Below are 18,460 nucleotides of genomic sequence, written 5' to 3' on the forward strand. Positions count from 1 at the left end.
GCTCCTCTGCCGCTGGCTCTGCGCCCCAGCCTCGCTCTGCGGCAGCAGCAGGGAGGAAGAGCCGGCGCAGCGCGGCTCGGGAGCCCCGGGCCACAGCCCGGTCGCCGGAGCCACCCACAGGCCTCCCCGAGCGGCGCCCACGCTTCTACCGCCCGGACGCGCGGACCCTCCGCCGGCCCCGCAGCCACCTGCTCCCGGCCCAGAGGCGAGGACACGATGCGCTGCGCGCTGGCGCTCTCGGCGCTGCTGCTGCTGTTGTCGCCGCTGCTGGCCTCCCAGGATGGTGAGTGGCCGGCCCGGGCTCCGCCGGCACCCCCACCGTGACCGTGTGCCCCCTACCCGGCCAGGTTGCAGGGAAGCCCGACGCGCCGCGTGGTCTGACCCGGAGCAGCCCTGTCGCCGCCGGGGTCACACACGAAACCCTGACCTTGCACCATCCACGCCCCCTCCAAACTCCACTACGCGGCAGGTGCAGGGCCCGAGCTTGGATTCGTCTCCAGTCTCCACTCGGGAGGAGTGGGCGGTGGATTCTGCCCGGGCAGACAGCGGCGCGCCGGTGCTAAGTGAGTTTGCTTGGGAAAGAAAAAGGAGACAGCACCGCGAGGCTTGACGCTTCTGCGGGACCCTCGGGATCTGATTATACCTTTCCTTCGTGTTGCAGGGAATGTGGGGCTATATTGTGTATTCGTTAATTCCAGGCAAAGAGGCAGGCGAGAAGCTCCCGAGGAAGTCCCTGAAGCAGGTGACAAGCCTCCAGCCACTGCCCACGCGGGCAATGTGCTTATCTGTTTGCAGAGAGGGTTTTCCAAGCAATGTGTGCAGGCTCAACTCCCTGAGCCCGTGCTGGGGCAGGTACAGAGACTGTGGAAGTGGACCTTCCATAGTCCCAGAGTCACCTGGCTGAGTGGGGGTCCAACCTCCGTGTCCCCAAAGCAGTCACTTCTTAATGCATGGCTACGATGGTGAGACCCCCTCGAATCCTGTTGTTCAAACGGGAACTTCTCTCTCGTAGAATACTATTGAGCTGCATTTTAGACACACCTTAGAAACCGTACCTGTTTCTCACGAAACAGAGCTGTACCTCAGAAACATTTCCTCCTTGTTTCTTTTCAAGGTGAAATGTTACTCATTCTCTTTGGGGTAACAGGCGATGGCTGCAAACTCAACCAGAGCAGGTGTTCCTAAGCCCCTAGGAACAGCCGGAGTCGGCTCAGGACCACGGGAGAAGCGCATTTCTCATTCTCTCTTGCCCACCTGAGCACGTGTCTGCAGGGAGAAAGAGGGGAGGTGGTGTGATCACCCTAGGCCAGGAGGACTGCGGGGACAGCACAGACAGGGAAGGGACTCTGCCGCGAGCAGGTGCTGGCAGTTTGGGACTGGACTCTAAGGGGCCGGGGGAGATGGGAGGGCAGTGCAGTCTCTCCTCTACACCGCAGGAAACCTTTGGTAGTGGGCAGGGGCTGGCATTCAGGGAGCAGGCAGGTGTGGGCATCCTCCTGTGGCCGGCGGGAGACTCCACCAGCCTGACTAGAAAGGGAAGGTCCTGGCGGGGGAAGAATGTGTGTCCCTGGAAGAGGGGCTGCAGTGTGAGGAACAGTCAAAACAGCTTTCAGGGTGGCAATCACTGAAGAGCCACATGACATGCAGGGTTGAGATGACACCAGAGTGTGGTGGCACTCCTCAGCCCTACTCTCTGGGGACGGCTGGACTTCACGGTGGGCCTTCATATGAACCTTTTGTTGGGAAGCCTCTTAGAACCACCCAGAAGGGCGTTGGGCTGTGTCAGGAAAGAGGGGTTAGTCCCTGGTGTTTCTGAGCTTAAGGTGGCCGAGCCCCCCTCACTTTGAGGAGTGGGAGGCGCTGTGGGACAAGACCCTCCCTGTTCTGCCCTGAAAGGAAATGTTCCTAAGCCACCAGTGGGCAAAGCTCTGACTCCAGCTCACTGCTGGCTTCAAGGATGGATGGGACTGTCTTTCCTGGCACCTGGGCACTGCCAGAAACCATGTCTCTTCCATGAAGCACCACTTCTAGCCTAGCATGGGGCATGGCACATGGCAGAAGCTTGATATGTGGCAAACAAAAATGACCATTACCCAGTGCCTGCTATAACCAGCAAGTAACCTGGCCCATCCAAGCACTGTGTGCATTACAGTATGCAGCACTGTTGGGAAGCACTTAGGAAAGTGCAAAGTGCTAGGTGGGGGATGGGGAGAGGATGATGATCAGGATGGTGATGATGATTTGCATATATTGAGGCCAGAAAAGGCTTGGTGGTGGGGGGGGGGGGGCGTTGCAGCAAGCTTGGTCTGTTCAGTAGCTATGGTGCATTTTACACCACCCTCTAGGGACTCAGTAAGGCCAGCTGCATCCCTGTCCTTCTGAAGGTCTGGTCGCCTGGGCCGCTGTCATCAGGAATAGCATAAACACTGCCCCCCACCTGCTGGAATCCTGTGATTCGATTCAAAGCAAGAAAGATTTATAGCTCAAGTCTCTGCAACAAAGGAATTATCCCCAGACAGATCCATCCCTGCCCCTCTCCCCCAGCTTACCTTCCAATATATGGGCAGATCATGCAGCCTACAGCAAAGAAAGCATTCACCTTAGGGGCCGGACAATTCATCAGACCCCCTTTCGGTGCTTTTCGGTTTGATAACCATCTGGCAGAACCACAGTGGTAGGTCACATCTCTGTGCCTCTGTTTCCTCATCTGTGAGATAGAAGAAAAAACCAAAGGGACCTCTAGTTCCGCCATGATAAGATATCTGGGGTTCTGTGTTCCCTCAGCTACCAAAAGGACAAGCTGATTCAGTATTGGCAATCTGATGTTGAATGGATGAATTCTGGGCAACAGAAAGGCAGCTTGGTGGGGTGGAAACACTCAGGCTTTGGATCAGAGAGATGTGCATGACCATGCACAAAATAGGGGACCTCCCTGAACCTCAGGTTCTTAATCTATAAAGTAATAACAGCAATACCTTGTGGGTTGCTATGAAGATGAGTGAGTATATATATCATGGGCTTTGCTTTACGCCCAGCTCAGGACCACCACTCAAAAAACAGCTGTGATGATTAGTAAGCATATATATTGAGCACCTGGTGGGTTTAAGGGACCCCAGGTGCTGGGATTCTGCCAATGTTTGTGGGTATCAGTGGATAGATGATAATAAAAACTGAAGCCTCAGTGCCACTCTGTGGGAGAGGGAGGCATATGTAAAAGTGTAAGATTTGGAAGGGGTGGTCTGGAGAAAGCTTCCTGAAGGAGGTGGGGTTTTCACATAGGGATTTTAAAATTAAAAGGGTCAGTGTTTCCTAATGTGGCTGAGGCTCTACACATTGTAGTATGTAGAGGGAGATGCAGATTAGGGACGGGGAGTCTGTGATGGCAGTTCTTGAGATGGGGTCATTGAGGCTTTAGGGAGATCAGCTCTCAGAGCTGAAGAGAAAGTTCCATGGTGGCAGGGCATGACTGCTCACACCTGGAATCCTAGCAACTTTGGGAGGCCAAGGTGGGAGGATTGCTTGATTCTAGGAGTTCAAGACCAGCCTGGGCAACCAGTCCAGTCTTACTGGACAGTAAGACTGTCTCTACTAAAAAGACAAAAAAATTAGCGGGGCATGGTGGTGGCACACGCCTGTAGTCCCAGCTACTCGGGAGGCTGAGGTAGGAGAATTGCTTGAACCTGGGAGTCGGAGGTTGCAGTGAGCCAAGATCACGCCACTGTACTCCAGCCTGGGCAACAGAGGCAGACCCTGACTCAAGGAAAAAACCAAGGTGCCCAGGGCTGGGGTGGGGGAATGTGGGTGTCTCCAGCATGGTGCAGCTTGGGATAGGATCTGAGGCATGAGTGAGCTGGACATTGGGGGTTAGGAGCCAGCCTTTCTAGGGAAGACCCAGAAGCACCTGGCGTCAGTGTGGCCAGAGCTTTGGGGTGTGGTCACCCAGAGAAGGGCCAAGGAGGGGAGCGTGGCCTGCCCAGGAGGGTCCTCAGGGTGTCCCCCAGGCCTAGAGATGCCGGGGAGAGGCATGGAGGCTGCCCCCAGTCTGGTTTTCCTCAGGAGCCCATGTTTGAAGGGAGAGGAGGGTGCTGGCCGGGGTTTTGACACCACTGCCCTGTGGAAGCTGAGAGGGGAAGAGGACTCCATGTGGTTAGAATTCCCCCACTGCAGGGAGGAAGGAGAAGAGTCACTCCCAGCCACAACTCAAGCATCATCTCTGAGACGCCTTCCCTGGTTTCCTAGGGAGAACCAACGTGTGTTCCATGATCTGTGTGTCTCCTCCACCATGCGGTGAGGCCCTTGAGGAACCAGCAACATACTCACTGGCGCCTCCAGGGCCCAGCCCAGCACCAGGCGCTGAGCAGTGGCTTGGGATACTCTGGACTGTGGAACCGAGGGGAACCAGCCTCAGCCCTGGCTTCAGGCTCCCTGGAAGGGGAGTTTGCATCCTGGGAAGAGATGTCTGGCCAGTGGGCTTGTTCTCCAGCAGCCAGAGCTGGTGGAAGCAACTGCTGAGGTTTAAGGCTTCTGTGGGGCTGGTGACCCCTGTTGGAACTGGCTCAACACTTAGCTCAGAGCCCTTCACTCCTTTTTTCTTTTCTTTTTTTTTTTTTGAGACAGAGTCTTGCTCTGTCACCCAGGCTGGAGTGCAGTGGTGAGAACTCAGCTCACTGCAAGCTCCACCTCCCGGGTTCAGGCCATTCTCCTGCCTCAGCCTCCTGAATAGCTAGGACTACAGGCGCCCGCCACCACGCCCAGCTAATTTTTTTGTATTTTTTAGTAGAGACGGGGATTCACCGAGTTAGCCAGGATGGTCTCAATCTCCTGACCTCATGCTCCGCCCGCCTCAGCCTCCCAAAGTGCTGGGATTATAGGCGTGAGCCACCGCACCCGGCCCAGAGCCCTTCACTCTTAAGGGAAGTGGGAGGAACCGTGTCTGCAGTTCACTGGACTTCTTGGGAGGGGACTTAGATGACCCCTATTCCAGGAAGGGCTGCTTCTTCACACCCTTTGAGGCAGAGGCCCTCTTCAGGGCTGCTGAATGCAAGCTTTGCTCTAGCCGAAATGGAAGCCATTCCTATATAATCAGAGAAAGAGAATGGCATTGCCCTGCCCATCCTTACCCACCAGCCTGAGCCTGCCTGGACACTTTCATCGGACGTCAGCCAGGAGCTCTTTACCCAGCTCTGGGCTCATTTCCTATTTGCACCCACTGGGCATGAAGCAGGGCAGGGAGCTCAGCTGATGGGGTTTCCTGTCATGTCCCGGACCCAGGAACACGGGCAAAGTTGAATGGGTCACTCTTTATCATGTGTCCTGTCTGCTTGATGGTGCTGTTAAGAAATCAAGTGATGCAGCAGATCCGGGATGGTGACTCCTACCCTGCACAGGCCAAATGACGAGGGCATTCTCTTTAAGAAATGCCTTCAAGAAAATTGACACAGAGGATCCCTTAAAGGAGCCTCTTCATATTTGCAATAACATTTGCCATATGACTGCTTCGAGTAGGCAGCCTACGGGCTGTGTGCAATGTGTAACTCAGTTGGCAAAGGGTACTTTCCACACCACTTCTAAATGAGCCAGAAAATCATAGGACACAGAATTCTAGAGCTGCGAAGCCTTCTGGAAATCATCTGCTACAACCTGCTTGTTTCAGATGGGGGATTGCAGGTCAGGGAGGTAGGTTCATTTGATCAAGTTGCCGGTGACTCTCAGTAAATGGCTTTCCAGGAGATGGGTGTGCACGTGTGTGTGTGTGTGCGCGCGTGCATGTGCATGTATGTGTGTGTGCGTGCATGTATGTGTGTACACGTGCGCATATGTGTCAGCTGTGGGTGCCAGAATAGAACTCAGCCCTTTCAGTGCTGATTCCCTCCTGGGAATTGGAAAAACTCAGCAAATCCCCTTTATATATTATTTTATTTTACTTTTTTTTTTGAGATGGAGTCTCACTCTGTTGCCCAGGATGGAGTGCAGTGGCATGATTTTGGCTTGCTGCAAACTCTGCCCCCCAGATTCAAGACATCCTCCTGCCTCAGCCTCCTGAGTAGCTGGGACTACAGTCATGTGCCACCATACCCAGCTAATTTCTGTAGAAATAGGGTCTCACCATGTTGACCAGGCTGGTCTTGAATGCCTAACCTTGAGTGATCTGCCCACCTCGGCCTCCCAGTGCCGGGATTACAGGCATGTGAAAAGCCTCTTTAAAAAGGATTTTAGGATGGTGACAAACCTATACTGTGCCCACATCTCTTTCCCTACCCCTCTACCATCAGGGTAAATTGAGGCTTGGGGTCACTTTGCTATTTAAGAGTTAGGCTCCTAAGGGTGCCTGGAATACTGTGCCATAGTACTGGCCACCATGCATTATACCTATATATGTCTGTGTTTGCCACTGGTCAGCTGGCTGAGACCCCCCTGTCATGTCCACGGCCTCTAGCCAAATAGGTGGTTAAGAAATGTTTGCGGGACAATTGGCTGCACAAAATGCAGCGTTCAGCTGCAGATTCTTCAGTGGCCCTTGCCCACATCTCCCGCATGCTAAGCTCTTGCATTGTCTCTGAGTCCTGGCCCTGCCCTGAATCACTGGAGCAGCGGCAAGCACAGACCCTCAGCTAAGGGGGTCCCCTAGCTAAGGTTGGCCCCTGGGCCACCTCCCACCATCCCTACCCTCTTACCCAACACACATCACCACCACCCTCTCTTCCTTTGTAGCCTTATTCCCCTTGGGTCAGCCACCTCACACTTCCCAGGACCAGGGTGCAGGGTGGCACCTCGTCCGCCAATTGTCATGACCGGAAGGCTATGTGCCTCCACCAGCGGGAAGAGAATTCCAAGGAGTGGCTGAAAGAGGCTTGCTGTCTAGCCCTGGATTAGGGTGCAGGGGCCTTCCAGAGCCAGGCCCTAAGGGATGTGTGGACTGACCTGGGGTCTAAGCTATCTGATCTCTTACCTTCCTACTACCTGACCCTGATCAGGGTAGAAGGGACAGCACTTAAGCAAGCCAGTGAGGAGGGCATTCTGTAATTCTTGAACATACTGGCTGTGTGTGAGGCTGAAGCCACAGCTCCTTCTTAACTGAAATTCAGGGAGCCGCTGGGCGCGGTGGCTCACGCCTGCAATCCCAGCACTTTGGGAGGCTGAGGTGGGCAGATCATGAGGTCAGGAGTTCGAGATGAGCCTGGTCAGCATGGTGAAACCCAGTCTCTACTAAAAAGACAAAAAATTAGCTGGGCATACTAGTCCCAGCTACTCAGGAGGCTGAGGCAGGAGACTTGCTTGAACCCAGCAGGCGGAGGTTGCAGCGAGCCGAGGTCATGCCATTGCAGTCCAGTCTGGATGCCAGAGTGAGACTCTGTCTCAAAAAAAAAAAAAAAAGAAAGAAATTCATGGAGCTCTGCCTGAGGACTGAGGCCCTTAGGTCTCCATCCAGCCAGGTTCCCATGCCAGTGTACTCCCAACACACACCAATTGGAACCACAGAACCCTCCAGCTGGGGTAGCTTGCCTTTGGATAACCTTTATCTCACAGACCATTTCAGGGAGGAGAAACTGAGGCACAGACGCAAGGACTTGCAGTAGATCATACAACCAGCTCTTCTCCCAAATATGTACGTGGTTCACTCCCTCACTTCCTTCAGCACTCCGTGAATACCACCTTCTCAAAGAGGCCTTCCGGGGCTGCTCTGCATAGAAACCCCTCCCCGCAGCACACTCGTTTCCCCCCACTCGCTTTTATTTTCTCCATAGCACTCGTCACCTGATTTGTCTGTCTCTCCCCCATTAGACTGTAAGTTCCATGAGGGCAGGGACTTCCATTGCGCTGTAGCCACAGCACCTAGAATAGCACTTGGCACAAAGTAGCTGTTCCATAAATATAGGTTGAATGAGTGAGTTAGTAAGTGAGTGGGTGTCAGGGCTGGCTTAGAACTTAAAGTCTTGCCTGCCAGCCTGTGCTCTCCAGATGCAAGGCTCTTCACCTGATTCAAGAAGGAAGTGGCAGGTGGCGACCAGCCCTAGGTCCTGGGGGAACAGGCATATGGGCAGGAAGGAGTAGGGATGCCTGGTAGGAAGTGGGAGGGGGGCCATGGGAGGTGCAGCAGTATCATGTCTCCTGTGTTGTCCCCACCCAAAGGATCCTTCAGCTGAGGATTGGGGCTTGTGTTTGTTAGAACTTGATTTGGCTGCTCATAGCAACAAAAAATCAGTAGTGGATTAAAGAAGACAGGCGTCAGTTATATCTCTCTCATATCACAGAACTTCAGAGGGCTGGTGTAGTGGTTCTCCTATCATTCACATGTGGCCTCGTGGTCCAAGATGGCTGCTGGAGTTCCAGCCATCAGGAAAAAGGAAGGAATAAGAAGCACGTGGCTCCTCTTTTGAGTGTTCCTCCCAGAAACCACACGTGACACTTCCAGTCACATTTTGTTGAACAAAACTTAGGATGTGGCCACACTAGCTGAAAGGGAGGCAGGAAAGAGAACTTAGGGAAGAGTAATTTTTATTTCAGGTACCCAAGTGCCTTACTGAAGAACAGTGGTTCAGTTACATAGAGGAAGCAGAGAATGGATATTTGAGGTAGGTCACTGGGAGATGCTACTGCAGAACTGGTCCCTGCAAACCTTGGGCTTCTCTGTAGCGGCCCTCTGTCCCTGCCTTGCTGGTCAGATCAGCTTCGCCTCTGCATGAGTGAAACACGGCTCTCAGGCAGCCTGGTCCCACTTAGCCCTCCGGTTATGTGGCTGTAGCCGTCTGGTCTGAGGGGCAGTTCCTGGTAATGCACAAAGACACCTGGCTCCTTCCTAATTGGGTCTTGAGCTGCAACAGGGATCCAAGGTATCCCAGGACCCCCATGAGCCAGGCCTTGGGCAGGGTAGGTAGGGGAAAGACCTGGGTTCCCCCACTGGCCTGTGGATAGGGAAGAAGTGTTTCTGCTCCCCATCTCCCCCTCTCACCTCAGAGCGGGTGAGTGCAGGGCCAAGGAAATACTGTCTTAGGGGTTTGGGCAGTGACCCCTCAGTGACAGCAGCAGCTGGGGCCAGTGGCTTTGAAACCTGCAGGAGGTATTCCGTGGAGCTGCCTTGGGGGCCACCGAGGGTTTGGGGTGCTTAGCTGGAGAGGAAAATGAAGAGGAGGCTGATTTGGAGGGAGTTTTATGTCCACCCTCTTCACGAAGGCCCTTCGGTATGATGAGTCTCTACGTAGGAATTCCTTTGACAAAAAAGTTTTGCTGTGACAGTGAAAAGAAGAAAAATGGAAATCTCTGCTGATGCTCTGCGGTTAAGAGGCTTGGATTTTAGCCACAGCTTCGACACTTGCTAGCCTTGTGATCTCAGACTTGTTCCTTGACCTGGGCTTCTCCAGCAGGAAAGTAGGTATTGTGCCCTCCTCCATAGCAAGGGCTAAATAGGATCATGTAGGGCGTGCCTCTGATATGCAGAAAGCATCCACATGTGTTGATTTTGTTTGTTTGTTTGTTTTTGAGACGGAGTTTCACTCTTGTTTGCCCAGGCTGGAGTGCAATGGCACAATCTTGGCTCACCGCAACCTCTGCCTCCCGGGTTCAAGTGATTCTCCTGCCTCAGCCTCTGGAGTAGCTGGAATTACAGGCGTGCACCACCACGCCCAGCTAATTTTGTATTTTTAGTAGAGATGGGGTTTCTCCGTGTTGGTCAGGCTGGTCTTGAACTCCCAACCTCAGGTGATCCGCCTGATGGGCCTCCCAAAGTGCTAGGATTACAGGTGTGAGCCACCTGCGCCTGGCTTGTTGATTTTATTTCTTGTATTGGTGTCAGCCCTAGCCCAGCGTGAGGTGTGAGTCAACAGACCCTGTTACCCCACCCCCCACGCCATGCTAGAGCAGCATCCTCTGCCACCTCACAGGGCCAGGCTTTCTTCTTCAAGGCCCTTCCCCATTACTCAGGCTGGGGGCCTCAGTGCGGGGAGGCAGGGTTAGTTGCAGACCACAGTTTCAGATAAAGGTAGCCAGGGTGGGCTTAGCTAAGAAGCAGCTGAGATGGCCCCCCACCCATCCCCGACCTTCCTGTTCCTGCCTGGTGCTCCTCAGCTCACCCCTAGGGGGCACTTTGGGACTTTGAGTCAAAACAAACTCTTTTTTTGAGAAAGGGTCTCACTCTTGCCCTGGCTGGAGTACAGTGGCAGGATCTCAACTCACTGCAACCTCTGTCTCCAGAGTTCAAGCGATCCTCTCACCTCAGCCTCCCCATAGTTGGGATTACAGGCACCTGCCACCAAGCCCAGCTGATTTTGGGGTTTTTAGTAGAGACGGGGTTTCCCCATGTTGGCCAGGCTGGTCTTGAACTCCTGGCCTCAAGTGATCTGCCCGCCTCAGCCTCTCAAAGCGCTGGAATTACAGACGTGAGCCACGGCGCCCAGCCCAAAACAGGCTTTCTGAAGAAGTCACCTGCACCCTGATCCTGGCAGCCCCTGAGGTGGTTAGCCCATTACGTGGTTAAATGCAGTCTTCCACCTCCTGGCTCTCTCTCTACCTGGATAAATGCGCTTGCGATTGGCTAATCAGCTGGCCACGCCCACTGTACACTCCCTCCTAGCCCTGGGATCCCAGTCTCCCTTTCACTTTCCTTTCTCAGATCATCCAACCCTGAGCCTACCCTAACTCTTGCATGAAATTCCTCTTGATGCCATCGAGCCAGGCAGTGAAGCAAGATGTTGATCTTTCTGTGGCCAGCTCTCCATTTTCCTTCTCAGGAAAGGGAGGGCCTGGGGGAGGTGCATGGAGCTACAACCCAACAACTAGGGCAAGGAGTATTTCCTCACAAGGATGAAAAGTGGGAGGAAGATAGGAAGGGAAGGTAGGAAGTACTCACAGATCTGCCTTCGGGGCATTACTATGTGCCTCAGTTTACCCACATGGTAAGTCTGGGGTAGCACTGTATGAGGTTTTTTATTTTACTTTTATATTCCATAAAGCAAGCTGTGTTCCAAACTGTGTCCAATAAGAACATTTCATAGTCCTCGAGATTTTAATAGTTACGCTCTCAATGAATATTTAATAAAATGAATACATTTCCCTTCTTAGAAGGTCAAAATACATTATGATCTTACATGCTTTGAAATGTCCTCTAAGGAGGATTACTTTTTACCTTTGTTTAACCCATCATTCCCCAAACGTACTTTAACCATGGGACCATTTCCTTTTCGGCTTCCTCTTTTTAGTAGAACATCGATTAACATCTTGTGAAACACTCGTGTTTCCCCAGGATATTTTGGGGGAAATACTGATGTGAAGATAGAGTGACCAACTGTCTCAGTTTACCCAGTATTAACAGGTTATCCTGGTATGTGGGACTTTGAGTACTAAAACCCAGACACTCCTGCGTAAAGACCAAGCTGGAAAGGCGTTAACTATAACAACACACTGATATGTGTCCGGCTGAAATGAAAATGAAACCTCACCAGGCCCTCCGACCTTAGGGGATTATAGGAAACGACATGGCAGGTCGCAGCCAGTTTGAAGGCTGCTTGCCCCAGAGTCCATTGAGAACAAGTTATGTTCAAGCCTGGTGGCCCCTCAAGAGTCTTTGCAGTGGTGTTGCTTCTAGCCAGAAGTGGGAGGCTCTGTTAGAAGAATTATGGAAGTGTGTGTTTTTGATGTTTGATCTTTCTGCCCAGATGGGGGCAGACATTGTTTGTTGGTTGCCTGTGGCTGGCTCTTTCCTGTTGTGCCTCTGTCCCCTGCTGCTTTGAGTCCTTGACCCTGACAGCATCATGGTATTGTTTTAGATCCTGAGTCCCATCATCCTGTCAGCTTGGAGGGGAGCTTGGACAAGGGGATTCCAGGATGTTCTGGTAGCCAGCACTGTCATAGTGGCTCATGGACAGTTCTGGCTGAACAGGGCCTGCTGAGAGTGTGGGTCTCATCCACCTTCATGCTGTCATTGTTCCTAGGAGTTGGTGGCTGAGGGGGTGGTGTGCTTGTTTGTTAAGCCACCAGCTTGCATGTGCTTTTCCAGCTGCAGCTAGCACCTAAGGCACTACCTGCAGGTGTGACAATGAGGAGGGGTGCCAGTTGCTCAGCCAGATGCAGTCCTGCACCCTGCCCTGGGGGCACTGCCGAGCTTGGTGCAGGGCATGTGGGGGCCCTGCTGCTCCCTTCCCAGGCCTGTGCTGTCCTAACTCCTGCCCATGCCTCCCCGATCTGGAGGCCCCAAGAGCACCACCCAAAAAGTTGCTTCTCATCCTGAGGCCATCCTGGGTTTAGCTTCTCCATGGCCGGGATTCTAGAGAGCTTATGCTGTGGATCGGCTTCTGGGGAAGGGCAGGGTGGGAGCCCGTCCTGGCTTTTCGTTCACCTACAGCATCCAATGTGGGGGTTACACTTGGGCAGGGAAATTCTCGGGCTTTACAGCCCTGGACGAATCTGGAAGTCTGGTCCTGTTGATGCAGAATCACATCTCTGAATGCCACAGGCACTCTAGGGCAGTCGTGTCCATGTGCCAGCTATAACTGGCCCTGGGGCCTCCTGTTGGTTAAGCGCTGGGTGTTTATGTTTGGGTGCGCCACGTGTACACAGGGCTGGTGGCAGGCACAGTGAAGAAACACAGCAGGGTCCATCTGAGTTGGGTGTTGAGGTGAGGAGTGGGTCCGCAAAAGAAAGAGATCCTCTGTCCAGACACTCACAACCCAGTGTCCTCCCTGCAGGCCTCAGTTTCCTCATCTGTGAATGAGGAGCTGGCCCAGTGGCTCTCAGGGGCCTTCCTGTTTAGTGTTTCCCATGGTCTAAAGCTGGGTGATTTTGGCCCCAGGACTGCTGGCGTCATGGGACTGATGGGTGTGTGTGGCTGCATCTGCAGAGGGAACCTAGCTGGACACTGGATGTTCTGAGCCATTGGGAATGGCTGGAGGGGGCTGTTCTCATGCGTTTGGCTTCTGGGGAAGTGACACCATGGATTCCTGGGTAATGTGAAGGGGCATGGACACATGTCCTGTAGTGTCCTGGGGGCTCTTGGTGTTTTGCTGGCCTCGGCCCTTTCTTCATCTCACTACAGGTCAGATGCTTCCCCTTCCCCTGTCCAACGACCAGGAGGGGTGTGGCAGCTGGAGCCAGGCACATGTGGGCACTCAGGCCCCACAGGATTGGAGAGCCGCACTGGGAGTGGGACTACATGGTTCTAGATGCCAAAGAAGGCGTGGTGGTGCCTGGTTCTCTGACTGCTTGTTCATCTCTACTTGTTGGGCTGAGATCACATGACATCTAAGGTTCTTCCAGCTCTAACATTACGACCCTGGGATGCAGAGGAATGTGATACCTACGTGGCTTTTAAGGAGCAGGGGACAAGGGATGGCCCGGCACAATGATTCACACCTATAATCCCAGCACTTTGGGAGGCCGAGGCAGGAGGATCGTTTGAAGCCAGGAGTTCAAGAGCAGCCTGGGCAACATAGTGAGGCCCTATCTCTATATACAGATTAAAAATTAGCCAAGTGGCCAGGCGCGGTGGCTCACGCCTATAATCCCAGCACTTAGGGAGGCTGAGGTGGGCGGATCACGAGGTCAGGAGATTGAGACCATCCTGGCTAACGCGGTGAAACCCCGTCTCTATAAAAATACAAAAAATTAGCCGGGCGCGGTGACGGGCGCCTGTAGTCCCAGCTACTCAGGAGGCTGAGGCAGGAGAATGGCGTGAACCCGGAGGCGGAGCTTGCAGTGAGCTGAGATCGCGCCACTGCACTCCAGCCTGGGCAACAGAGCAAGACTCCATCTCAAAAAAAAAAAAAAAAAAAGAATTTCCTGACCTGCGAAACTTTAGAGGGAAATAAATATTTTGCTCCCAGTTTCTTGGGAAAAGAAGAGCTGTGAATTCACAGCTGTGTGCATGAGTGTGTGTGTGTCATTGAGGCATTTACTCAGTCATTGCCTCTGATCCCCCTCTCTGATGTAATGAAACTACTTTTAGGGGATGAATATTCAGCTGTTTGGACACCTGGCTCCAACTGGGGCTGGCCCTGAGATTCTTGATTCACTTCCCTAGGCGGTGCCCGTAGGAAACCGGGCTTCCTTGACGAACTCGAACGTCTCAAACACAGGGAGGGCCATGACGACTTGGCTTTGTTTAAAAGGAACATGGCCTTTAACTTTCCCTGCAGTCCCTGGCAGGGGACAAGGGAGCCAGTCCTCAATTGTTTAATGATATCCACTTACTTGGTTTCTTTTCTTTTTTCTTTTTTCTTTTTTTTTAGATGGGGTCTTGCTCTGCTGCCCAGGCTGGAGTGCAGTGGCACAATCTCGGCTCACTGCAGCCTCTGCCTCCCAGGTTCAAGCAATTCTCTGCCTCAGCCTCCAGAGGAGCTAGGATTACAGGCGCCTACCCCCAAGCCTGGCTAATTTTTGCATTTTTAGTAAAGATGGAGTTACACCATGTTGGCCAGGCTGGTCTTGAACTCCTGACCTCGTGATCTAACCTGCCTCAGCCTCCTAAAGTGCTGGGATTACAGGCGTGAGCCACGGAGGCCTGGCCCTGTTTGTTCTTTTGTTTAGGAGCAGACACCCCCCCACCCCCAAGTCATCCACTCCACTCCCCACTGTCCAAAAGATACAGGCTCCACTGTCATCAACCACCAAAGAAATTCGGATTGTGTGCTCTGTAGGAGGTAATCATGCTTTTTCTTCCACCTGCGGGGCCAAGGAGAGAGTTAGGTGGTAGTTTTAGCTTTATTTGCCCTGCTTTGCAGAGTAAGCGGGTGACCATCGGAGAGCCTTAGCTCCTGCTCCTGCCCCACCCTCAGCACGCACGGATTTAGTTTGGGATTTTGCCTGGGGAATGTGCCCGTCTGTGAATTACTCTGCAGCAGGAAGAACACAGGTGTTCTTCCTGGAAGGGGAGAATTCTCGCCAGGACAGAACACAAAGAGGATAGAAATGTAGAAAGCTGTACTTACCGCCTTAACCTTTAGTGTCCACCAGACGGAAGCAGATCATTCCCTGGGAAATTCACAGGCTCCATTTCACGGAACTTTCTCTCTCTCTTCCCAGAGGCACTGTCCGTTTCAGAGGTGACTGTCCCACAGCCATGCATGTGGGACTTCCCTCTGGCTCAGGGCCCTTGTTTGTTTTAGGCCAGGAGTGGAGACTGGGCCCTGGTGGAGGTTTCCAGGGGCCACTGAGAAACCTGTACACATCTGGTTATTTTCATGGCTGCGGGAGGCCAGAGGTGGCGTGGGAATGACAACGTGCTCCCTCAGAACAATATTTACCAAGGTTGTTTTTGAACTTACTGCTAGGGGAAGAGTTGCGTGCCAAATGTCCGCGCGCTTTGGCTCTGGAAGTGTGTGTGTGCCTGGGGACAGGTCACAGGCGCTCTTGGGAGCAGGAACAGGGCCAGTTGAGAAGTGTGCGGGTCTGTGCAGACCCAGTGTGATGGGTGTTGGGGGACGGGGGTGGGGTAGAACGCTCATCCCTGAGACAGTTGGGTTAGAATCCGGCTCTCTGACCTGGGGTGGGGCCTTCCTGGGCTAGTATGTCTCTCCTTTTCTGAACGAGGTACGTAACAGGCCAGACGCTGTGGCTCACTCCTGTAATCTCAACACTTAGAGAATCTGAGGCAGGAGGATCACTTGAGCTTAGGAGTTCAAGACCAGTTTGGGCAACATACTGAGACCCTATCTCTATAAAATAATCAAAAACATAGCTGGGTGTGGTAGCGCACACCTGTGGTCCCAGCTACATGGCAGGCTGAGGTGGGAGGATCATCTGAGCCCAGGAGGAGGTTGAAGCTGCGGTGAGCTGTGATCGCGCCACTGTACTCCAGCCTGGGTGACAGAGTAAGACCCTGTCTCTAAAAAGATTAAAAATTAAAAGGTACTAAAGGTGTGTCCTCAGAGGGTGCTGGAGACACAAATGGGATCATATGCAGGAAGAACGAGGCACGGAGTCCCGCCAATATGCTAAGACACCTCAGTATTTACTCAATATTAAGTTTACAGTCATGATGATAAACTGCTCTTAGGAGGTGTCATTTAATAGGTAGATTTATAGAAAGTTCCAGCATGTGAGTGAGGCAGCATGTCCACCCCTCTACCCGGTGGTCTCAGAGCTGCCCTGAGTGTACCAGGATACATGCAGTACCCAGACTGGGCACAGACATTCCTGTCGCCTGCTCACAGCAGGGGGTCGGCAAGGCTGGCTGAGCCTGGCTGCCCCTTCCTCCAGCCCCGACCTCAGTAAGGTTACTGTAGATTTGGAATATTTAAACATTTCCCTCAAAGGTTTTACATTTCGGGGGCTGGGAGTGGTGGCTCAGGCTGTAATCCCAGCACTTTGGGAGGCCGAGGCAGGCAGATGGCTTGAGGTCAGGAGTTCAAGACCAGCCTGGCCAACATGGCGAAACCCCATCTCTACTAAAAATACAAAAATTAGCTGGGTGTGGTGGTGCACACCTGTAATCCCAGCTACTCTGGAGACTGAGACTGGCGAATCACTTGAACCCGGGAGGCGGAGGTTGCAGTGAGCCGAGATCACAATACTACACTCCAGCCTGGGTGACAGAGCAAGACCCTGTCTCAAACAAACAAACAAAAAGCTTATACATTCTAAAAAATATGTTCATTTTGTTCCAAGATAGATATGTCTCCCTTGACAGATGAGGAAACCAAGGTCCAAGGAGGTCCCCAGCTCACACAGACATCCAGGTCTCCATTTGCAGAGCTCACTTTTTCTGTGGAGGCTGCATCACATCTTGGATGTGGTCATTTAAACTGACCTTGAAGACAGGGCGAGGGGCCACTCTGCCACCTCCCCCAGGTGCTGTGGTGGTGACTTTTGTCTGGGAGCCCATCTTGGGCGGGCGAGGTGAGCGAAGGCATCCGGGCATCAGCCCTGTCCCCACCCTTGCCTGCCTGCTGGCTGGTGGGTTGGCTGTCCCTGGGCACACCGCCCAGGCAGATAGATCAGGATTCACATGGTCTGCAGCAGGCGAAGGGATTAGGAGGCCCTGGGGAGGGTATTGTTTTAAGGAGGTTAGTCTGTTCTTTCCAGCTCAGGAAGAAACCAGCCTCTTCCCTGGGCAGGTTGGTGGTCCCTAGACAAAGCCTGACACCACGGACAAAGCTTTAGGGGCTTGGACAAAGCTCCAGGGGCTCGGCATGGGGACGCCCCTCTTGTTAGGAACAGCAACAACAGCTGGAGGGGGAGTGGGGAGAAGGATGGGGAGTGGGGAGCTGTTGACAGGGACAGGAACCAGAGTGGGCAGTGGTGGGCTGAGCCCCAGGGAGTGGCAGGGCAGGAATCTTGGGTGGCACCGTCGACTGAATTCCAGGCTCTCCTGTTACCCCTCTGCCTTCAGCCACAGAAGTATAGTCATGAGTAATCCAAAGAATGTATTTAGAAGCTTCCTGCTGAGGTGCTCGGTCCTTTTAGTGGGTAGGGGTGGAGTTCAACCCTCTGACCTCCACCTGGCGGATGCAGTGTCACTAACTCCGGGCCAGATTTTCATCAGGTGGGACTGCAGAGGTCATCGAACCCTGTGCTGTCTGCATTATATGGGAACTGAGCCCTGCTAGCTGCTGTGCCAGTGTGGGACGGAGGATGAGCCTGGCTCCCCGCAGCGCCCTTCTGCCCCGCCACTCCTTCCCTGCCAGGCCTCAGGGATGGAAAGCTTGGTCAGAGAATGGGTCTGGGACACACCGCTGAGTGGGGCAGCCCACACAGAGACAGCCTGAGGGTCTGCCAGGAGCTGGGGGCATCCTGCCAACTAAGTCAGAGCACAGGGGAGGGGCCAGGAGCTGGTCTCCTGGTTCATCTCCCTCCTGTACTCCGCAGGGCCACAGTGGGTCCTCTGCAGCCTTGACACAGACCTGTTTGAAGTGCATACATAAGTTCCCTAGACAGGGACTGCGATGGTCATGGAAGCCCTACTCACAATGGCCCTAAACTGGAAGCTGCCCAAATGCCCATCAGCAGCAGAATGGACAAATAAATAGTGGCATGTGCACACAATAGAGTCCTCCACTGTAAGGGGAGTGAACAGTCTGCGACCGCACCCCACGAGAAGGATGAGTTAAACCAACCAAAGCTGAGTGAGGGAAGAGTCATGACGGTGTGATGCCATTGATAGGAAATCCCGCAACAGACACAACGCTGAATCTTCTCAGTCAGAATAGCGGTTACCCTCAGGGATAGAGAGGAACACAGGCAGGGCTTCTGAGACAAGCTGTCCTGTTTCACCATCTGGCGCTGGTTAAATGTGTGTATTCCCTCGAGGACAATTCATCAAGCTGTACACGTGTGATACGCACCTTTTTTTTGGGGGAGTGAGGATGGAGTCTTGCTTCCCCGCCCAGGCTGGAGTGCAATGGTGCAATCTCGGCTCACTGAAACCTCCGCCTCCCACTCCCAGGTTCAAACAGTTCTGCCCCAGCCTCCTGTGTAGCTGAGACTACAGGCATGTGCCACCGCGCCCGGCTGATTTTTGTATTTTTTTTTTTTT

At 53.3% G+C, this 18,460-nt stretch overlaps 1 protein-coding gene across 2 annotated transcripts in view; it reads left to right on the forward strand.

The window, feature by feature from the left end:
- The first annotated feature begins 6 nt into the window (after positions 1-6).
- PODXL (podocalyxin like) overlaps positions 7-18,460 on the forward strand; it is a 57,696-nt gene continuing 39,242 nt past the window's right edge. For both annotated transcript variants that reach the window (XM_017851291.1, XM_017851292.1), the window contains exon 1: positions 7-283. In XM_017851291.1, the coding sequence (XP_017706780.1) occupies positions 217-283 (67 nt within the window). In that variant the 5' untranslated portion in view covers positions 7-216. The remainder of the gene's footprint in view (positions 284-18,460) is intronic.

This window comes from Rhinopithecus bieti, unplaced genomic scaffold (assembly GCF_001698545.2).
Source record: "Rhinopithecus bieti isolate Rb0 unplaced genomic scaffold, ASM169854v2 scaffold_34313, whole genome shotgun sequence".
NCBI classification, from domain to species: domain Eukaryota; kingdom Metazoa; phylum Chordata; class Mammalia; order Primates; family Cercopithecidae; genus Rhinopithecus; species Rhinopithecus bieti.